At 42.2% G+C, this 23,483-nt stretch overlaps 1 protein-coding gene across 1 annotated transcript in view; it reads right to left on the reverse strand.

Moving 5' to 3' along the window:
• Nucleotides 1-2,412: 2,412 nt before the first annotated feature.
• LOC119434151 (dedicator of cytokinesis protein 7-like) overlaps nt 2,413-23,483 on the reverse strand; it is a 71,832-nt gene continuing 50,761 nt past the window's right edge. Inside the window, exons 30-41 of the mRNA XM_037701476.2 lie at nt 18,764-18,922; nt 15,674-15,850; nt 14,380-14,496; nt 13,463-13,606; nt 12,940-13,071; nt 7,532-7,666; nt 7,154-7,243; nt 6,141-6,231; nt 5,893-6,038; nt 5,057-5,310; nt 4,002-4,142; nt 2,413-3,518 (exon numbers count right to left, since the gene is read on the reverse strand). Of these exons, the coding sequence (XP_037557404.1) occupies nt 3,476-3,518; nt 4,002-4,142; nt 5,057-5,310; nt 5,893-6,038; nt 6,141-6,231; nt 7,154-7,243; nt 7,532-7,666; nt 12,940-13,071; nt 13,463-13,606; nt 14,380-14,496; nt 15,674-15,850; nt 18,764-18,922 (1,629 nt within the window). The 3' untranslated portion in view covers nt 2,413-3,475. The remainder of the gene's footprint in view (nt 3,519-4,001; nt 4,143-5,056; nt 5,311-5,892; nt 6,039-6,140; nt 6,232-7,153; nt 7,244-7,531; nt 7,667-12,939; nt 13,072-13,462; nt 13,607-14,379; nt 14,497-15,673; nt 15,851-18,763; nt 18,923-23,483) is intronic.

Here is a 23,483-nt window from a genome sequence, read left to right on the forward strand (position 1 = left end):
CCAAAGATCTACGACACAAACCGAAGCTTACCCTAGGTCACTCGCACACCTTACGGAGGAAGAGCAGGTCCTACTGAGGCAAGCACAAATGGGTACTCTCCTAACCCCAGCACGAATGGCCCTCCTACCAAGGAAGACCATCACCACCACGATGCTTCACATGCCGGGGAGTGAAAAATGCCTGTGTGCTTGCGTTGTAGTGCACGTTAAAGAGCCCCAGGTGGTCAAAATTAATCCGAATGTCCTCCACTACGGCGTGCCTCACAATCAGAACTGGTTTTGGCACGTAACACCCCAGAAATAAGTGCTAAACCAGCATCATCTCTTTGGCAAATGCAACAGAGGACCAGGACAAGACATCATCACAGCACTCTCAACACAGGAAGACCAAACAAGACTCATCATTTACATCAAGAAACATCTATTGCACTCCATCACAAAGAAGACCGACAAGCCCCCAGCCCAGACCCAACACAAGCCACCCAAGACCACGCTGCCACCTAGGAAGTCACAGCAGGCAACCTAGTGGTGCCCTGAAGTGAGGGGACCCACACCGGCATTCAGAATGAAAATAAAGTTTTCATTCAGTAATTCATTCCAAACATGGCAGCTGCTTGACATTTCCTGTTTGTCTATCGCAGTGATAAGGCATGCTCCGAGGACACACTCCCGCCCCTATGATGAGGCCAACCACGCTAGTCGTCTGAATGGCTAAATAAGGACACGAGCTTCAGGTTGCGCTAAAGTTTTGCCGTCAAGTCGCCCGTTTTTGTCCTCCAAGTGATAATACGTGCTGCTGTCAGGGAGAATTTAGTTTCTGCATTTCTTACACATCTTGCACCTCCATGCCACTCGTTCACATGAATTCAATCATTCGTATAAATCATGCAATTGTCGTTACCGTCGTCATCGCCTAGCTGCTGTTGTGAGAGACACGCACTCTCGCATTAATTCTAGTTCACTGTACTTGCATCACACACACAAATACTACCTGATCTACAGAAACACATTCGTGAACCTGGTAATGCTTTGCAAAACGCCACACAATGCTGCATAGCAAGCTGTCTGCAAAATGAGTCATGTAATGTCGATTCCCCAGTGTGTGGGATCTGTGCTTTTTTTTTTTTAACTTTCAATTCAGCGCTACAGCCGAAAAAATGACTTCACATATTCTCCCTACTGAAGCCAGACCTCTCACATACACAGTTCACCCTTAAAGACACACTTCATCCTTAAAGAGCCACAACATACAATACTCAACACCATACGCTTTACTCCAAAAAACAATACTTAACACCGCGCACAGATATGTTCACTCTAAGCCATACAATAACGCTTTGCACAGATCTCACCTAGCTGCTCGCTAAATTTTACCACTCGCTCCCACCTTGCCACTCGCTCAAATGCATCCATGGCTTTAAGTACTGAGCCAGGTTTGGGAAAACGTTTACTCGCATGGCTAGGACATTACCAGTGCACACGTGACCACAGCCCCACCTAGCTAGAAAATATGACAGCAGTGTTTGTTTCTAGTGATGACTGTTGCCTGTAGGTCCAACAAAAGCTTGCCCTTCTGCACAACGGCCTCTGAGATTTTTTTTTCCTCCAAACACAATTGTCGTGACAAAGTGTTCTATGAAATTAGAACCACTATAAGATTTAGCGTGTGATCTCAAAATTGCTCCTGCACAATGAAGCAACAAGAATGCATGAACATTTATGACTTTAAGCAATGAGAAGTACCAGCGCACTAGTTGTAAGTGCAGCTCATGTATGAATATCTGTGCTTCATTGCTGAATAGCAATTAAAGCAAACCATGAAGTAGCAACATGGCTGAGGTCAATGCTTTGCAGATGCTGCGACAACTGACAGTGTTAGTTATTTATGTTGCATCTTACCCCTCCTAGTACAGTCGGTACCAAAAGTATACAGACCGTATGATCACAGAAACAGCTGAACATTTTTGCAGCCTGGCATTCGCATTTCCACCCTGTACTAGTTTAAGCTAACAACATTGTGTTGTACAGTCTCATTGGCCATGGCTACAAGCAGCTCAGAAATTCAATGTATTCTCAGATCTTATGATCTGTAAACTTTTGAAGCCAAGTGTACATTTGATGATGCAATTTGCACGACTCCCAATCTTCAGCATGACCACTAAACTGGAACACTATACCGAAATGTGCACCGATGGCACTGAAAAGGTTCAATGACAGTTGCTTTCAATTACTGACGAAAATCGGCAAGACGAAAGTGTGCTCTCCAAAACAGCAACTGGCTTGTACGTGACAGGTATGGGACTCTATGGGCCCAGATGCCACATAGAGCCAACAAGGTCTTCCAGAGGTTACAACAGTCCTCTCCTCTTGCCAGGTGTTCAGTTTATTCATGGGTGAAGAGCATGAAAGACATTATTTTCTTTCCATTCTTTATTACATTGCAATAAAATTCATGAACACAGTGAAATGAACATTTTCAAGATAGAACTAGAAGTGTACAATGAGTCTGAAGATAAAATGTAAGCCTAAGCTAGTCAAATATGAACACATAATTCTCCTAAATGCCAAATTTAAACAACTTGAACATAAAGCAGGACTATAAACATAAAGCACATAAAGCAGGAACTTTAAAGCATGTTACACAATACTGAGCTCCCCCAGTATGCTTCTCACTGAAATTGTATTGACCATCCATTCATTCAGTGCTTAAGGCTAAAATTCCACTGCTTTCATTCAAGAAGGGCAATATAACACAATATTTTGAGAATGGCTTAGCCATTTCACCGGTTCTTAGCACCAGGAGATGAAACAGTCAAAGCACAGTACCTGCAGTCAATGCAAAATACAGAAGTGTTCTAACAGAACTTGTGTTTCTGAAGCAATGTGAAACTGGCTATGGCAGTGCTTTGAACTTGCGCTTACTTCATTTCTTTAAGTAGTCCACCTAGTGGTCCCAAACAAAGCTAAAGAACATCAAATACAAACAATTAAGGACAATTACTGCTACAAACTAAAAATGAGCATTAAAAGAACCTTGTAAACAAATAAAACCGCACGGCTCAGCATGACCTGCCTTTATACAAATGAAACAACTATTATGGGAGCACTTTTGCTCATTGAAATTAACACATCTGTATGCCATAGGTCTTCATTTGGTCACTTAGGAGATCACAGGAAATACTGCACAATGGCAGTAATGAAACATGAAGTACTGTGTACATGCACAAATGAAACAACATTCCAGAAGGCACACACCTCACTGCACAGCCTTACATGCTCAGCAAAGTAGGCACATGACAAGAGCTCAACTTTCACACAAGCAGTTGGTTTGAAAATAGATCTTACTTGGAGCTGTTAGAAAACACTGTGCTATTGTTTCCTGAATGGCTTTGGCTAAATGCTCACAATGGCTAACATAAAAACTAGGCCAACATCACGTCATACGTCACGTGTTCGCAACATCACCTGCGGCACATCAGGGCTCTTGCAATGGTTGACGCAGCAAGTTTCCTTTTGCCCTGCAACAACAACAAATTATTCTGTTTATAAAGAAATTTCATGCTTCTGGAACTAGATTCAGCAAGTATGCTGCAATTTTGTTTGCATCATTGTTCCCCCCATAAGCACTGATAAAAATAATTTATAATTCGTCGCCAAAGTACACACAGCTTGAACAAAAATGAAAAAGAAGGAATAGTTAAAGATATTTCATGCTTAAGTGCACATGAAATACAAAGAGATACATTTAATGATGGGCATGTGAGAATAAAAAAAAAATAAAGAAGGAAGCAATTATATTCTGATATGAAGGGGCCAGTGTAAATAGCAAGAACTGAAACATCAGTGTAAAGTATTACTGAAATGAACCTAATTGTACAATCACAAAGTTGCAGTATTTAGCATATATAGTATATACTTCAATACTAGTATACACTAAACTACCATGGAAGAAAGATGTGAAACTGATGGAGAGTGATGGCTAAAGAATGAATCTTGCATACCAAAATGGAGAGGCACTGTTGTTACGTATCATGGGCTGTAGCCGTTCACTGAAACGATTGTAGTTGCGCTCCAGTTCCTTCTGGTAGTCCCGCTGGTCAGGTCCAATCAGGGTCTTGTTTTTACGCAATGCCTCAAAGCACCTGAAAATTTAGAGTGTAAAAAGATGCATCATTACTCCAGCATGCCCCATTTCCTAGACTGACTCAGTAAACTGATTTTAGGGCTGTGCCATCAGCACAGCCCAAGGCTATTCCAACCTAACTATCTAGTAGACCTGAGGCCAGGTGCATCCTCATTGAGTTATCAGAAAAATTCTTGCAACTGTTCTGTCATTTTGTCACAGAAAATACACCATGAATTCAATAAATGCTATTGTGTTTGAAAGGACCATGACTTAGCGCATAAAGGATAAGCAAGGTAGTACAAATACGGCTCAACAAGGCAAAATATTGAGACAGAAAACTGATGTTTCCACCAGCAATGTCGGCAGATATCAAAATCAATTCTCTCTCTACTGCAATGCACAAATGATGCACTTGTAATGATGAGGTGTGCCCGTTGATAATTTTACCCCATTACTAGTAATGCATGTCGCTGCATGTTTCAGACACAGACAGTGATGGCAAGTTCCCTGCTTTAGGATTTCATGTCATGGTTCCCTGTTGCATTTTACTAACCATGGTGCTGACAGTAGAGAAAATGACGGGTAATTGGGGTACTACAATTTCACCTTTTTCAGTGGGGAAGCAAACATTTCGAGTCTCTCTTTCAAAGTTCTTTCCAGAGTCTGAACATTTTCAACTGATTACTTTTGGCAGCACTTTGTACACTCTCATGTGACACCCAGCACAACACTTTACTATAAATAGTGACAGCAGTTACTTGTGACCATAATGTTCTTTCTGTCCAATGTGCCAATACGCTAAAATATGTTACATTAAGATGACAATGAGAGAAAGCAGGCCAGCCTTTGCTTCATCCCATCTTCATCTCATAGCTTAACTGATCACTACACTCTGAGAGCAATGAACGGAGAAAGTAAAAGGCCACCCACTTGCGGCTGAAGTCACGGAAGCAGAGTCTCAGTTTGTGCTGTGGTGGTGTGGGGACACGTGAAGGGTCGAGCAAGTCAGCGAGGAAGACAAGAGCCACCTCGAGAGGCCCCTGGTTGACGGTAGTGCCCATGCAACCTTGCAGCACCATCTGCAGGATCTTGGGGTCAGCCGGCTCTTGCCGTGTCGCCTGCGACAGCTCGGCCGTCTTCTTCTGGATGTCCTCAATGGCCACTTCAATCGGCCGAAGGACAATCTGTGGCCGAAGGACAATCTGTGTGACAACACAGCCATCACCATTTCAAAGACTCCTTAATCCAGTAGCGCACCCAGGATCTCTGCCAGGGGGGGTTGACAGTTTGCCAATACCATATAAACAGCACTAATTTCGATTTCTTCACGGGAAATTGTAAAAAAATGCGCTTTTTGCGAGTGTGCAGACGATTGCGCGTCTTACGTCTTAGTTGCAGTACTCAAATGCGTAAGGAAAGAAAAGGGGTTAAACAAGAGGGGGGGTTAAGTCGGCCTCAGGGGGGGTTACAACCCCCGAATCCCCCCCCGTCGGTGCGCCACTGCCTTAATCACATTACTTGCACAGCACTCATAGGGACGTATACTACAGAAAGTGACACACTCGTAGTGTCACAGTAGTAACAACATGCACTACCTCCTACTTTACCTCAGAAAGTAAAACCTTTAACACTGCACTATGGCATGCATCTACATTTCATTATTAAAACAGCACATGCGTACTTTTCCTTATCTAGCTTCCTTAATTCAGATACCACAACACTTCCACATACATCTACAATGTAAAAGAATGAGCTGAGAATCTTGCCTGTGTCCTCTCAATGACCTGGATGCGTGTTTTTACATATGGAAAAGAATTCGCTGTGGTTACAATAGTTTTCCGTTTGAACTGCTCATGGAGGTCACCGTGGGCTCGACCATCAGTTGTGAAGGGTGTGGCATAGACGAAACGCCCTGGAAAACAGAAAAACAAACAAGGAACACAATGCCAAACATTAAGTTAGAAAGCCAGAACTTTCAGAAAGTGCCACAGGAATGTGCTAGAGTAACCCTTACTGATGTTGTAGTTTTTGTCGAAGTGCGTCACCCGCTCCCGCAATTCATACATGTCAAAATAGGGCTCCACATAGGTTATCTGGATGTACGCCTGTATAGAACAAAAAGGGTACAGAGTAAGCTTTGCGTAAAAGTAAAAATAGGCTCCTTGCACAAAGCATGAATTCCCTATAATTTTACCAAGTTCACAAATCACAACTAATGCAGGCACGTGAAAAAATGTTCCAAAAGCCAGGGGAACTCATACTTCAACGTTTTATCACTGGCTTTACTCAACAACAAAACATAACAAAAAACATAGACGTTTCGCCACCTATGTGGGTGGCATCGTCAGTACACAAATGGCAACAAATGGGAAAATACATCCTATTTATGTTGGCCAAAGGACCGCACACCTCCGGACGAACAAAGTGGTGTGGTCTTCAAGGTCAACTGCTCGGACTGTGGTGCCAGCTAAATTAGCGAGACGGGGCGGCGACATCACACTCAACTCAAGGAACAGTTAACGGACGCCACGAAAGCCACGCATGCCACACGTGCAAAGACAGAACTGGTGGATCATTGTTTAACAAAAGGACACATGTTCGATTTTGATAATGTAGCCACGTTAGCACGGGAACACCGATGGGGCCCAAGAAAATTTGTGGAATCATGGTTTATCCGTGGCAATCAATCTGCATGCAATTATAACCGTGGCCCCTTGCCGGATGTTTACGGCAGTATCATACACAAGTAGGATGTATTTTCCCATTTGTTGACATTTGTGTACTGACGATGCCACCAGCATAGGTGGCGAAAAGTCTATGTTTTTTGTTATATTTTATTGTTGAGTACAGCCAGTGACAAAACGTTGAAGTAATGCAGGCACATAAAAGATATGCAACGGTGCCAAATGCTCATCCCAGAAACTCATTAGCTCTGTTCAGTCACATGCATTATTTGTCATTAATAATGGCAAGTAATGAGCAGACCCCTTCTCTAAGCAAAAATGAAAGAAGAAACTGAATATCTACTTTTTCTGGATGAAGCCTTGAGACATCCACCATGTTTGAATCCTTGATGACCTCCACATAGTCAGAGCCAAATCGTTCGGAGTAAAAGTTCTAGGAAAATAAATTGAGAATCAGTATAGTAAGCATTAAGAAACACTATCAGGATTGAAGACTGAGAAAGTTGGTACTCATTAAATTCATCTTGTGATTTGTGCAGCGAGTACGAAAAAAACGGAGTTCACAGGAAAGCAAGTGCACAGGACAAGTGCTTGTCCTGCGCACTTCCTTTGCTGCTGTTCCCATTTTTTTTCAAAAGCGTTGCACAAAGCAGATGATTAAACAAGAAATGTGTACATAAAACAATACTAAGGTCATAACAGGGGCCACTGCAACATTTACCTCTAGTCTGTGCGAGATTTCGGGCAGTTTGGTGAGAGTGGGTTCCTTGTAGATGAACTCCTCACCATCCAAGTCTCCGAACCGTGGGCCATAGAACCCCACACGAAAATATGTGCCAAATACTCTCTTGCCAGCCTAATGAGAGAACAAAAAAGCATGAAGTGGAGCCTCTTAAGCTTTTGGATTTATAGCCACAATTGCAGGATCACAGCTGCCTAGTACAAGCAGCTTCACAATGCGTTGCACCAAAGGTCTAGCAACACAACAATGCAATACCTTTTAGTAGGCATCCATTTATTTCCACTTTATTTAATTTAAAGGGGCCCTGAAACACTTTTCTAACTAATCCTAGAATGGCCTCACTACTAAAGGACGAATCACGAATCACGAAATCCTTCAACTTTAAGTGGAGTTAAAACATCAATACCCTGCTTTCTCACTTTCCGTGTCCGCTAGTGCACTGGAAGCTACACAGCGGAGAAGCCAAGAGGCAAAACCCCGGCCAAAATTTGAGTGTCGCGGTGACAAAAGGGCTTATTGCGGCACACCGTGGCAGCCGTGGTAGACTATGCTACCAGCACGCTGTTGTCATCTCGGAGGCCACACATAGCTGACACAGCTAAGTGCAGTGCAAAGATGAAATGATATATATTATTCATTTATTTAACTCAAAATTGGCAATTATGTATTACTGAGAACGCTATTGTGATCCCGAAATTAGCCAATAGCTTTGGTGGGACAGCTGCTTTCGATGACGTGCGTCATTGCAGAAGTGAGAGAAAGCAATCATTCGGTGTTTTGACACGAGATTGATTGTAAGTTCCCTGCTGCATGCAGTGCAGTTAATATTCAGGGTTCGTACAGGTTTCCAAGAAAAAAATTCAAGGACTTTTCAAGGACCTTTCAAAAAATTTTTATATTTAATACGGCAGTTCACACACGTTACATTTTATTAGACAGAACAAAGGAAAGTGATTTCACTTAGTGTACGTACAGTTTCATTCGACTAGATGAAATTTTGAAGCTCAGGGAAGGTCTTCGAATTTCTTTTCTATTTGCGTCTTAATGCTGCCGAGTTCTTCAGCTTTCGCTTTTGCGGTCGTTCTCAAGCTGTTTGATTTCCCCACATGCGTGATGTCACCAGTTCTCTCAGCCTTTTCTGCATATCCATCTGCAGAGGCAGTTAAATCGGCAACTGCCTCAAGCCTCTCTCTTCAACTTCTTCCATGATTGTGTGCCTTTTTGTCTGCTTTGAGTTTTCCTGGTACCATTTCTTTTCGGATTCCAAGTGTGCACCGTAATGCTGCCTCGCTGCAGACACGGCTATTCTGTGTTCTTTTGTTATAGGAACATCCAAAATTCTACCTGCCCTGTCCACTGCATCGCATATAATGCACTGTGAAATGTATGACAAACCTTTCAGATTCTCTACGGAGATCTGGCGTTACTGCAAGCACGCCATGGCTATGCTACAGGGTCCGATGTATCCGACCAACCGAAAGTTTGTAATCGTCGTTGCTGAGCCATGCAGGCGCTTTGGAATTTACATTTCCCAGGCATTATTCTGAACTATGCGCACCACAACCGAAACGGGGGGAAAAGCAAACAAAGCGTCGAGGGCATCGGAGTGCACACGCACAGATAAACAAAGCACAATGTCGCCAACAGACAACGCTCAGGCTATGAGGCTGTACCTGTTTTTAGTGGGTTGACAATAAATCCAGCCCAAGGCGAACCCCCCAAAAAGTGAAATACTACCAAATTCAACTGCTTTTTCGTTACAAATAAGCATGATGGCACAACTTTTATTTTTTCAGAGGAGATCTAGACGCTCTAGCCTCATAGTGGCCAGCAACTTATGGCTTTCAGCCAACCCCGAAGTCGAAGCAAGCCAGAGGGAAAAAAAATTGCGCGGCAGGTGTGCGCTCGCCTCTTCCTCGCGCAGGAAGTTTGACTTCACGGTCCCGGCATTGAAGAAAGCAATGAAGCTTGCCGGGACCACCCTCAACCGCCATACAATGTGAGTCGCACAGTCGGACCCCATGAAAACCCTAAGAATTCAAAGGTTCTCAAGGACGGAAAAGAAATTCCAGGGCTTTCAAGGCCTTGAAAACGGAACTTTCAATTTCAAGGGTTTTCAAGGATTTCAAGGACCTGTGCGCACCCTGATATTTGACTCCCATTTTCACAGCAGCCTCTACGACAGATCGGCACCATTTTCTTACAATGTTCAAAAAAGTGTTCCAGGGCCCCTTTAATGTATCAGCTTTCCTACGCACCAAAAAAATAAATAAATAAAAGACAAATGTTTTAACATTTTTTTCAATTGCTTTCAAAGATAAGCCCTTTTTGATTACAACCAGTACACTAGAATGCAGAATGCTTTCATAAATGTCGCAGATATCACATAAAATAAATTAGATCTTACAGGTCAGTATTACAGCTCACAACATTATCTACAAAATACCAGGAGTGTGCGAATATTTGAACTTTCGAATATTTTTTGAATAGTGTTTGCTATTTGATTCGATCACACCGGACTTTTACTATTCGAAGTATTCGAAGTTTCGCAAATAAATATAACGGTTTCATTCGCTAAAAATCAAATCACACCGGTTCTAAATGATGCACACAAACCACCGAAAGGAAGACCCGTGTTGCTGGTGGCAGGAGCAAGGTGCAAGAGCTTACCCTTTGCTGGCTCATCTTGCAAGGCAATGCCTAGCCATACCAGACACAAGCGTGTCTAGCGAGCGCCTGTTCTCTGTGTCCGGTGCAATTGTTACTAGAAGGAAAGCATGTCTACTTCCGGGACATGCTGAGCAGCTCGCTTTCCTCAATGACAACATTGTGATTCAACTTGTAGCCATCCATTCTGCTCAAAAGCTGTATTGGACTGTTCTTTACTCTAGGAACAACTATGTGGGAGTACACTAGTTGTGCAATAAATTTGCTTTTTTGTCTATGTTTCGCAGCACATTTTTTTTCGGTACTTTAACTAGCAATTATCCGAAAAATATTCTATTCGATTCGCACTCAACCTTTAATATTTGAATTCGGTTCACACCCAAACGTTTGCTATTTGCACGGCACTACAAAATACCCCTCCAACTTTAACGATCAATGAAGCAAACACTACCAGAAATTTAGCGAAAATATTTACAGTGGCAACGTGGGATCAGTACTGCCAACTTAACTTGCCTTTGTCTACTGATTTCATCAGGCGTGAAATAGGAATGCTATAAAGTCATGTAGCTGATTGAAATGGGGTTTCTATTATGGTGTACTGTTACACATTTCCCATGTTCAGAGTGGAAGTACCGTATTTACTCGCATAATAAACGCACTCGCGCAATGAATGCACCCGCCAATTTTCCAATCAAGAAGTGTGTTTTTTCTTTTTCTCGCATAATAAACGCACCCTGAACTTGCTGCCGTAAAGTAGGAGAGACACGGTACAATTCGGCGTTTGATACGGCGTCCGGTGGGTACGATTGTACTGGACACCGTATCGGACGCCGAATCGTACCGTGTGTCTCCTACTTCTAATGCGATAGCAATTATATGGACACTCCAGGCACATCATTGCTAACGGCGCCGACAAATGTGCCTCAATCTTCCGCGTTCGAGGGAGGAAAGCGGGGAGGAAATGCACTGTATTCCATTGCGCGCCTTATCTTGAAAGCAATCTGAGTCGAGGGCAGAGTCTAGGTGCAATGGCTGCTTATACCTTTGTGCGCGCTCCGTTCTCGCCACTCAGTTTGCCTTGAAGCGATACACAACACGAAGGTCGCTTCACTCGCTGTTGCTCCCGCATTTCCTCATGGCAACATTTTGACAGTGAGTGTCCGGGGTCATCAAGTGTGATGTGTTCACGTTTGCCTGTGCATGCTGACACCATGCTTGTTAATTTACATAGTTAGCGAATGTTTGCAAGTTTATATGACCGATAAAACTATGTTTATTTATTTATTTATTTGAAGTACCTTACAGGCTTGCAGGGCATTGTGTAAGGTGGGCCAGAAAAATCTGAACAGTGCATACACAACCAGATGAAAACAAAAAAGTACAATACATGATAAATAAAATTTGAGCACATAATCGCAGCAAAGAAGAGGGGACTAAGCAATGCGGAAATAACAAGAAATATGGTACACAGTTTAAAGCACACGATAAAATATAAAGCGCATGACGCATAGGATAAGTGCGCAATTCATCAAAGTGTGTTATAGCAAATGTAAGGCCAACAGAATGTAACAAAAAAAAGGAAACGAAATGCTTAACAGGAAATCAGGGGGGAAAAAAAACTCAAAATATGAACTGAGACATGCTAAACAACAGTCTCAGTGAAATGTGTAATAAGTTGGTGATGGAATGTATCAGGATTAGACAGAGATGTGATGCTGTCTGGTAGGTTATTCCATAATCTGATAAATCGTGGAAGTGCTGATGAATTAAAAGCTAAAGTGTCCCCATAGATCCGTGTAAAACTCAAATGATTGTGCAATCTTTTGGACGTGCGGGATGGGACATCGAGGTGAAAGGAACATGATCTATTAGAATGCACATACTTGTGAAACAATGTTAGTAGAGCGATGTCACGGCGTGTGTCCTAAAGCTTGGAGAGAAAGATCAGTTTCAATCTGAGTGACGCTTGAATGGTAGTTATAGTTTCTTGAGATGAATCGTGCAGCCCTATTTTGGATGGATTCTAATGTGGTGACCATGTTGTTATGATAGGGAGACCAAATGGAGAAAGCAAACTCAACTTGTGGGCGAACAAAAGTAAGGTAGGCTAGTTTGCGAATATTAGCAGGGGAATTTCTGAGGTTACGGCGTAGGTACCCTAAAGACTTAGAGGTGATGGCGCATATGGATGTGATATGAAATGACCATGAAAGATCTCATGAAAGGTTAACACCGAGATATTTGTTATGGGAGACGTGAGAGAGCAAGTCGTCTTGAATATGGTAAGTATAGCTAGAAGTGTTATGTTTGCGGCTGAATGAGATGACTTTACATTTCGATACGTTAAGGGTTATTGACCATGTTTTGCACCACTCTTTGATAAGATGAAGATCAGAGTGAAGTGCCAGGTGGCCATTAGCAGGTGGTCATTAGCTAGTGGTCACTATCCTTACTTCGTGTGCCTGGCTACGCATTTGCTATCGCATTCGACGGTTCACCTTTCAGGTGAAATTGCAACTTTTTTAGAGATAGCCGCGGAAAAAAAATCACTCAAAATTTTACCCCGCATAATGAACATACTCCCCCCACTTTCCGAATATTTATCGGGAAAAAAAAGTGCATTCATTATGCGAGTAATTACGATAGTTGAAATGCAGGGTGTCCAGCAATGAAAGCTGTGGCAGTCACTGCAAAGGCTTTCAACCATGCTTTTCACTTGCCTGCTGGTCAACTTTGGTGAAAGCTTCATGAAGCTTGTTATGAATGTTGGCAAGCTTCTTGTAGTCTCGTTGCGCCTCAGCGATGGGTATCAGGATTTTGTACACCTCGTTTGTTGCTTCGTACATACCAGCCTGAAATAAACAAAGCAGTAATTGTGAGAGCTGTAGGACACTACGGAACAAACTCTATATGTTGCGTTCGACAGAAATCTTGTGAGGCAATACAATTAATTTTCTGCAACAAAGATGTTGTGGATAACTCAGCACACCTCTCATTGTATTAAATGTAAAAGTAACGATTACTAGAAACTGTTGCACTACTCTGACAGTTCACACATCTGCAGCAGATGCCTTCAGGTATCTTCAGCACTGCCGACAGCTCCAGATGCCAACATTGTAAATTACTCGGGAAGCGCTCAACTTAGCTTTTCAATTCTTCGTTTCCATGCCAAAGTTGGCATTACCTTAGCATCCTATTTCCTTTTACATTGCTCCCCTCACTACGAACACTATGCAAACTCACCAAGGAAAATGAGTTGGCTGCCTGCTCCAGCAGACCGACAAGCCCATTCTCAGTGAAGTATTTCCCAGTGCATATGCCTTCTTCGTCTGGGGACAACACGTCATCCGACACTGCACTCTCTTCCAGGATGTTTTGAGACACATTCTGGAAACACCAAAAAAAACGGAAAATTAAGACTGCCCTTTACTTACATGGACCTTTATTTCCACAAATAAATAGATAAAAATGTGTCTATTGCACAGTGCACGATAGGTAGAATGAGTTATTAAGCATCAAGCACTCTTTGGAGCTTCATACATCTTTTCTTTCCATATCTTATCAACTTGGCAATGTTTCCCTCAATGATGCTAGTTGTGCCACATCCTGTTACGCTATTTGTGAGTCTCTCCTTACAAAAAGAGTTGTATAAAGTGTTGCATGCACAAAATGACAGGCAAACTGTCCTAAGGAATCGTGCAACACCTCTTGTCCATGCAACTATTCTTCTGCTGCTTTTCTACTCCTGTCATGGCACGAGCATCAAAATGTGCAAGACCCATGATACTTGATCGGTCACACTCGCATAATTTTCTTTTCCAGTGTTCCTATTAGTGCACCCTTGTAGCTGGTTTTCATCGCCAGTGATGATCACAAGCACAAGCAAGTCCCATCAGACTTTGAAGAAGTCCACTCTTTTTTATGACGTGGGTAAAGGAAGTTGGTGGACTTTAAAAAATCCCTGGAGGCCAAAATTAAACTGAAGCCCTCTATTACAGCATATCTACAGGAGGCTACAGCAGGTTGGGGACATTATAAAACCAATCACTAAATCTCATGGCAAATACCTTTCTTCCCCTACAGTTATGATGAAAGTGCAAATGCTCAGGAAAGACAATCCATGACAAAGAAAGAGCGAAGAAGAATCGACTACCACAAACCTCGAAGGAAACACATCCTATGGGCAGGTGTGGCTTGTACTCCAGCATGTGCAGGTACTCAGCTACTAAAGCTGCTGAGTGGACGAGGCAGTGCGCTGCCTCAGTGTGGTTACCCCTCTGTGGTGCAAAAATTGAGGTGAGATTAAAGACCACTTTGTCGTTAAGGCTAGCGTGAAGGCCTGTAACACTCTTTCATTACAATTGTTATGCATTTTAGAGTCTATTACAACCACCACAACATGTTCATATACTCCTTCCTGTAGGCAACTCAATCCTACTTAGCAATGCTTACTGTAACAAATACTTGTATTTGAATGCAGCTTTACAATCACAAGTTACCATGGTTTGTGTCGAATGACAACAACACTGCTTCGAAAGTATTTTCAGTGTTCCATTTATAAACACAGGGATCTTCAACAAATAAAGCAAGCAATGAGTAACATGTCAATGTATTAACAGGAAGAACTAATCAAAGTCATGAATAAAAACAAAACAAGCACAAAAAAGTATGAAGACAAGGAAGATGACAGAATGAGTGCTCTGTTGTCTGAGCACTTGTCCTGTTTTTTTTTTTGATGTTTTTTTATCTCAAGTTTGTCGACAGAAGACACAAGGTTGTTCGTGTAACCACTAAGCGAAAGTCACGCAATTATAGGCCTAAGATGAAGTGTACCCATGATACAACTTGAGTATGAAAGATACTTTAAAACACATTTTTTTTCTATTGCTGTTGCTGAGTAATCTTCCCGCCGCTCCATCTTTTGTGATATCACAAGGGTTGCGGAATCACCAAAAAGTCGCTAAACTGCTGCGCTCTTGTCTCACTGTGACAAATTCATTTGCTTGGAACGACGCAAAATGCCTTTTCTGATGTGCTTGAAACACAAAGCAGCAGAAAACTTTAAATGATTTTGGCTAATGCAGGGCGCAACTATCACATATCGCAAGCTCAACATGTACAGCCACTGATCTTATTACAACGCAAAAAGTACAGAGGAAGGCCAAATGTATTTGTACATTGTCAGAGAAATGTGTACCAGAACTTATGACCGCGCTACAACCATGGGACAAACAGTATTTGGAGAATATGCACACCGTACACGCACATGCAAAATGCGTAGCACATAGCAAGTGACGCGGTGCACCATCCACACTATGCATGATTCAGTCAGTGTCCGCCAAACTCTGCTCAATCTCGCGGCCAATAACAAGGTTCACCGGTACACAGTGCCTATCAGGAACAAATCTTTTCAGAACTAGCTAGGATAGAAAGAAAATAAAGCAGGCTACGTGCCTCGGTGTGCTTCTGTGCCATGTTTGCAAGCCAGGTGAGTCGCAGGTCAGGCGAGTTCTGGTAGCCTTTCGCAATGCGGTACATGAGGTCAAGCAGCATCTCGGGGTCTTCCTGAAACTCCTTCATCTTCACCGTGTCCGACAGTATCATGTGCAGGTTGAACACCAGGTCCCGAACCTGAGTTTTTCAATAAAATGGAGCTGATGCGACTGACAACAGTGAACACACTGACTTTTTTTCACCAGACTAAGGCAATGAAGCATACAGAAAAGATTGAGCACTCATCGCTAGACTGATGGTTCTCCACAAACTGCGCCAGTAATGTCTCCAGTCAAAGCCTAAGAGCTAGCAGCATTATACATATCTATACACACATCTCTGCATGTTAAGCTGGTATGACACTGCTCGGTGTTGCGCCATTCTTAATACAAAGACAGAAGAATATAGACATGACACAAACCACTTCATGTTGTTTCTTTGGCTTTAGATCATTTTCCTTATCACACTGCTATACAGTAAAAGCTTGCTAAGCTTTTTAATAGCGGAGCTGTTTCAGCCGGGCCTAATGTGTCCACTGAATCCAAAAATGTGGGCCGATCCTGGCAGCACTGCATAAAGGGTCCAAGCGCAATGGCACATACACCTGTGAACTAGTGAAGCTGAGCCTGGATAAGTCTAGCTAAGAATAGTGGGGACTAATTGCCTATCGATATAGGCAATTGATAGCCAATCAATAGCTAGTCGATAATCGATCAATAAATTCCCGAAAATGCTGGGGATGACTTGGTAGTGCTTAGCCTAGCCCAAATACGTGGCCAATACCTTACGATAGCCAATCGACAGCCAATCAATAGCTAATCGATAATGGATCAATAATCAATAAATTCCGATAACTTGGTAGTGCTTAGCCTATCCCAAATACGTGGCCAATATCTTGCCATAGACAATCAATAGCCAATCAATAGCTAATCGATAATCAATCAATAATAAATAAATTCCGGGAAACGCTGGGGATGACTTGGTAGTGCTTAGTCTAGTCCAAAAGCCAGGACTAGCTAGGTGCCCATCATCTCCGCTGTCTCTTTAGCATTGCGCAGCCAGTGCAAGCTACGCTAATTTGTTTTTTCCTTTTCCGCAAAAACGAACATTGTTTCCGCGTAAGGAAAAATAAATTATACAAAGAACCACTCCTCAAACCATTTTTATGTTACCGCTTTTGCGATCGCACTATTACCAGTGTCGATAATATGGCATTATTTTAGCGCTAAGGCCAGTTACTTTTTGCTTCAATGCATAAAAGAGCGTTTTCCTCAAAAATATAATTGGAACGCCCATGAATTTTGTCGGGCATATTGAAAATTAATATCTCGAAACTGGTTCAGTCCTGAGAATTCGTTCCAAGTGGATACGCCTTGCGAACTCAGCGGCTATAATTCGTAGATTGAAAGATGTGCCTTAAAATAATTAAAAAGTTAATTTGCGTAATTATGTTAAATATTCAAGTAGGCGTTTTTACCATCCATTAGGCCATCCATGTCAGAATTAGCTTGTAACTACAAAAAACAATTAGCCTCCTTAGAGCGTCGTTGCATTAATGCGAACACAAGAAATCCTGAGATATGGTCAATTCCATACTTCAGAACACTCTATAAGCATCAGTCGTTAATACATGACCTACCATTCACTTTCAACAGATACAAAAATGGCGGTAATTTCAGTAAGAAGGAACTCAGCTGACACTTTGGTCACTTGTAATGTATCTGATGTGATTATTATTCTGCCTTTCTGTATGGTTCTGAGTATATAATGTAAATCCTGTTTCGTTTTCTTAGCAAATGTTGATCTTGTAAAATTCAATCTCATGCTATGTTGTATAGCTGGTGCTGCGTTATTTTGTATAGCTAGTATTGTTATTGTAGTGTTGTTTAAAATGCATTCTGTTAAAACGTTTCCAATTCTGTTAACTCGCCGTTACGCAAATATTCTTTGCCTTTCCATTCATAGCTATTTCGTCTATGAGGAATTCCAGCGATAGCTGGAAATATATGTGAATTATTTTGCATGTGTGGTCTTTCGGGTCATGTCAAGCTACATATGTAGCTTTTAGTCCAAAATGACCGTCCAGCATGTAAACTGGACGATAAATTGATTTGATTTGATTGATTTCGTCGGACACTTTGAAAATTATTATCTCGAAACTGGTTTAGTCCTGAGAATTCGTTCCAAGTGGATACGCCTTGCGAACTCGGCGGATATAATTAGTGGATTGAAAGATGTGCCATGAAATAATTAATTAAAACGTTAATTAGCGTAATTATGTTAATTCTTCAATTAGGCGTTTTGATTTCTCGGGGAAGTAATGGCCGCCTCATCCAGTAGTTTAGATCAAGGATTGTAACTGTGCTATCTGCCACAGGCAATCTTTAAAAATTTGGTTCAGCTAAAATGAAACGCCCTGTATATTTGCATGCTAAATGACATCATAGAACCATATCGTACAAATCAAGGTAAGTACATGCGCACCACCAGAAAAATAGTAGCACAGGCAATGGGCCGGAATACTGATGTTCCCGTGGGAGAAACAAAGATTTCGGCCTTTTATTGCTTATATACTGCAGCTGATTAAACCTCGAGAAGGTGAGGCTGACAGATACGGTACAATCTGTAAGTAAAAAAAAAAGAATTTTTTCTTACAGGCCGGGCCTGGTCATGCACACGCGGGCCCTAGCTAAGCTTAGTAATGAACGCCCGGGCCCGGGCCGGACCGGACTCGGGCTTTGTATTACGGGCCCGGGCTGGGCTCGGGCCTCGTAAAGCGGGCCCGGGCCGGGCTCGGGCCGAAAAATCAGGCCCGTGCAGTGCTCTAATGTGTAATCATGTAGGCAATGGCGGAAAAAGACGTAAAGGTGTGCACTGTAATCTTAGAGGCAACAGCAGCAATTCACCAATTGGATGATAAATCGTGCCTTAGTTCCTATGTAGGCACTGATGCCAACACCCAGTGGGTGGTCATGTGTCGCAGTGTAGGTTTGCCGAGATCAAAGAAGTGGTGAACAGCTCTTACACCACGCACTCGCACTGTCAACCAACCTGCTCTGGGAATGTAGTCTCCTGGAGTTCCACATCTTCTTCAGCATAGACTAGGATAGTCTTGAGTGACTTGCGCAGAAATTCCTCATTGAATGTCTGGCTTGTCCCAACAAGCGAACTCAGTGACATTGTCACCTGCATCTTGACTCTTGCAAAGTTCTGCATGGCACAACGATAAGAGAGTGTTATTTACATTACAGAGAGTATTAAAGTCTTTAATTGCAGCAGCCCTTAAAATTCTAGTCTTGGCAAAAAGCTCTGTTGCACAAGTTGGTGCATGTTACAGGCAATGGTGAGGTTACAAACATGCTATTTTTAACACCTGTTACATGTATAGACCCATAGGCAGCACATTTTTCTGCTTACAGATTTCCTAAGCGAACTTATAAAAATGCCTACAGACTTGGCTAAAAGAAAAACAATAAAACTTGTCCCTTTTTTGTCAAAAGATGAGAAATCAACTTGCATGTGTGCTAAAAAATAAAACTCCGAAGAAGGTTCATCAACTAAAACTTAAATTTGTTGGTTTGATTTCATTCATGCATAAAAAAAAAAAAGAATTGGCGGCAGGTAATATACAAGTGCATTAGCCATGCCAGACCAACAATCGAAACTTGTAGCAAAACTTCTGATGTGAAGGTGGAGTTTTCGGATATATGAGCAGGGAAATTTGTGAAGTTTCAAATGCATCAGCTAATGACCGATGCTTGCTACACAAACAGTGTCACTTTGTTGCTTTTTATCCATTACCCCTCTATCCAAACTCCCAACCAAAAGATCTAGCATCCTGCATTCAATTGCTTTGACTACTGCCCATACCGTAGCAGCAGCATCCTTTATCTGCACTGATAACACCAGGACCTTTAGGAGGTGACATCGTACCACGAATCGCGCAGCTTTGCATTGATGCAACACCTCCATCTAGCTAATGTCATAAAGAGAAGAGATTGGAGCTTCAGATAGCCACAGTACCGTATTTTGCCATGCAAAACTACACGCAAAAGAAGGCAAGCAAAGAGAAAAAAAAATCGCATCACGATTCGTTAATGCTGCCACATGCACTCGGGAAGTGCTCCTATTGGCCGGCGTAAATTTGAATCAAGGGCGCGCGTGTTACACACATTTTTAATGCGGCATGTTGTGCCTTTTCCTTATCCTGCCGACGTTTGGCGATTGTGGTAGGCTGCATTGCTGGCAAAATTGTTCAATGTACCATTCAAAATGACAGAATGGCAGTACTGGGAGAACAAAAAAAAAATAGGAAAAAGAAAAGAAAAATTTTCATGGAAAATAAATAAAAGAAAGGTGAAAGATATTATTACGATATCATTGAGAGATGCTCAAGAGACGAGCTGCCGCGAGAAAGACGATGAAGTGTGTCTGGGCTCTTGGCGCGAGTGAGTGTCGGCCAGGCTGACTGGCTCCGGTGTAAATAGCGTGTAAATAGCCTCTTTCGCATGTGTCTTTCCCCACATAACACTCTGATGGAGGTCAGCGATCCCCGTCCTCGCCGCAGAACTCCAAAGTGGGCGGTACATCGAGCTTGTCACCATGCCTCCCGGTGACGAGACCACATCTGCAATGGCTTCGGCTCGTCCGACTGCTCCAATCGTCACGGTTGCCCAACATTGCGACCCTGGTGTGTTCTCTGGCCTGGAGGGACACGATGTTGACGAATGGATCAAGCTCTATGAACGCGCCAGTGCTAATAACAGGTGGGACCCAACGATTATGCTTGCCAATGTAATCTTTTATCTCAGTTTACTTACATGTGTTTATCTTTAATGAATACGTGACTAGAAACCGCTTAGAGTGCACAATCTTACGTATCGGCCTAGAGTGATGTGGACTTACAAAATCAGTGGTGCCTGGGGTGTAGTGAGCACAATGTTCGTCTCCAGAACGTTCTGGGAGCAACCCAAGCAGTTGAGCAGACCCTCACACTAGCTTAGCTGCATTTTTCGACGTAAATCATTCATTATGTATGCCGAAATGAAGACTCTTATTTCAGCTGACCAATAGAAGTGATTCGTGTGAATGGGTTTTTTATTCAAAATTTATCCAAAACTTAGATGTGAGCATATAGTTTTGCAGAATGCCAGCGATCTTGTCAGTTCTAGGTGCTTCGCAAAAATGGTTAGACACAAGGAAAGAAAACTCGTCTGACAGTGCCAAGAATGCTATTCGCATTAAAAGTGGCTGCCGTATTTACTCGATTCTAACACAACCTCTATTGTGATGTGCACCTCATTTTCATGGATGGAAATGAAAAATGCAGTGCTTTTGACCGTTCAATTACCAGATTTTCATTGTAGAAGAGAAAGTAATCATTTTTTCACAAAAAAAAAATTAAAAATAACTGCATCCGTACCACAGTGGACATCATCATCGCTACTGGAGAACTCCTTATCATTATCAACAGCTTATGCCACCTCATCTTCAGTGCCGCCCATGGCATTTGAGATGAATGCATTTTCTTGAATGCATTGCCACCGATGGCAACCAAACAAACTTACAGAGGAGCACAAACTGTTTACCAGTACCGCGCCTGCTACTATGGCTGCAGCCAATGTATGAAATGAACTGAACTGCAGCAATCTTGAATGCCAATGACGGCAGCTTGTTACTATTGCAGTTTTGGTATCGTACTATAGTTTAATGTGCATGTTATCTCTATAGTACTAACTATTTCTGAAAGAAAGACAGCATTACAATTGAGTAGATTGAATAAATGTGTGCCCAGTTAATAAGGTTGCCTCAATGTCTCAGTGAGAAACCCTGTGTGCCTGTGCCACATTATTATATCGGGGGATCGTATCAGGGACCACAGCAGGCTCAGCTGATGGCTCTTTCTTAATCCCCCTTTCATGCACACTCATGAAAACAATTTACAGAAGACAATGCAAATTCCCAGGGCGCTACAGACAAGCTTCAAACATGCCATGCTATACAGTTGAAATTCAATATAACAAATACGAATCTAATAAAGTAAAAAAAAAAATTTGGTTGGCCATGCTTTATTTCAGTGGAGTATTCGCCTGCTATGAGGAAACCAAAAATGCATCATCCAGCATGGTGCCGGTATTGAGAAGCAAATTTGTTTGCACGTGGCTCAAAATATGTATCCTTGTAGCAAAAATGACTTATACAGGCACCAACCGAATTTCTAGATACCCGATTTTTGGGGGAATTGCTTGCTTATGTAGACTTCCCTGTGGCACCACGACTTGCGTCAGTGAACCAGCGCATAAAGGCAAATGTAATTTTGGATGCCACACAGCGTGCCAGTCCTATAATGGCAACTGTAATTTTGGATGCTGCGTGTTCAATTTTTTCGAAACTTATTATGTGAAGGTGAAGTTTCTGGCTACATATGCACGGTGATTTGTGAAGTGTCAAACACCACAGCAAATGACAAAGGCTTGTCACAGAAACAGCGTCCTCGTGTTCCTTTTTCTCTGTCACCTCTATCCAAACTCGTAGCCAAAAGATCTAGCTCCTTATTACTGAATCGCTTTGACTGCTGCTGATACCATAGCAGCATCATCCTTTGCCAGCACTGATAATACTAAGGAAGCAGTATGAATATTGTTAAGTTCCATGAATTCAATGTCAGCAAATTGTAATTTTGGTAGAAATAATCCGTTATATGAGTTATAGTTATAGAATAAGTTGTAGCAATAATTACTTTAGTGCATATAAGAAGTATATGTAAGTCCGTAAAAAGCAAGCAAGCCTTTAGGAACTTTTTAATGTGGTCAAATAAAAAGACAGGAAAAATGATGAGATGTCAAATTAATGAGAGTTGACTATACTAGCAATTTAGATGATGCACAGCACCCAGTTCTGAACCGGAATGCAAGTGAACAAAAAGAAGGTGCAGTCTGATGGACACTTCAAATGGGCACTTTACAGCAGCCCTTGGATAATGCAAACAAATTTAGCAAATTTCAAACAATTTCCATCATCAGCAACATGAGAGGCCTCAACACGACACTGCTACCTTTGTGTAAATGTTTCGGAAAATGACTTGAGCAGCAGGCACCACATTTTCATGTTCCTAGCCGCGTAGCAACAGAGCTGCTCATCCTCAATGAATGGTGCCCTCATCAGACAGCACTGGTATATTCAGCCACATCGCAAAAAACAAAAAAAAGGCAAGCATCTTCAGAGCATTCTTTTGACAGCAAGAGTGAACTACAGTCCAGTTTTGATGAGCATGACATGACATGGTGACATGAACTCTATGCCCAGATAGATTAAGACTTATCACACTTAATGCATATTATAAGTGTGCAAAAAGCTCCGAACACACCCTTCTTCTTTCATATTAGGAATGGACTTGCCTTTGAGGTGGCAGAGCTTTATTTCAACCAATTAGTTTTGCCCAGGTGTGTGCCCACAAAACATTTGCTTGATGAAACTCATATTGTGTGCTTCTACAGAGCCATGGACAGTGGCCAAACAAACTGCTCTAGTCGGAGAATTTTCACTACAGCTGACTCCCGTTAATTCAACCACGGTTAATTCGAACTCACTGGAAAGTACCAGGGAGAACTTGCTATAGAAGGAAAGCTCATTTAGTTTGAATGCAAAAGTGTTGGTTCTGGTTAATTCGACCCCAATTGGCATCTCCTTATATGCAAAGCAGTTACTGAAAGTGTGAAAACAAGAAATTCAGCAGACAGCACTAGTTTTCCTAGGGGTAAAGGTGTTTTAT

The sequence above is a fragment of the Dermacentor silvarum genome, chromosome 11 (assembly GCF_013339745.2).
Source record: "Dermacentor silvarum isolate Dsil-2018 chromosome 11, BIME_Dsil_1.4, whole genome shotgun sequence".
Classification (NCBI taxonomy): Eukaryota; Metazoa; Arthropoda; class Arachnida; order Ixodida; family Ixodidae; genus Dermacentor; species Dermacentor silvarum.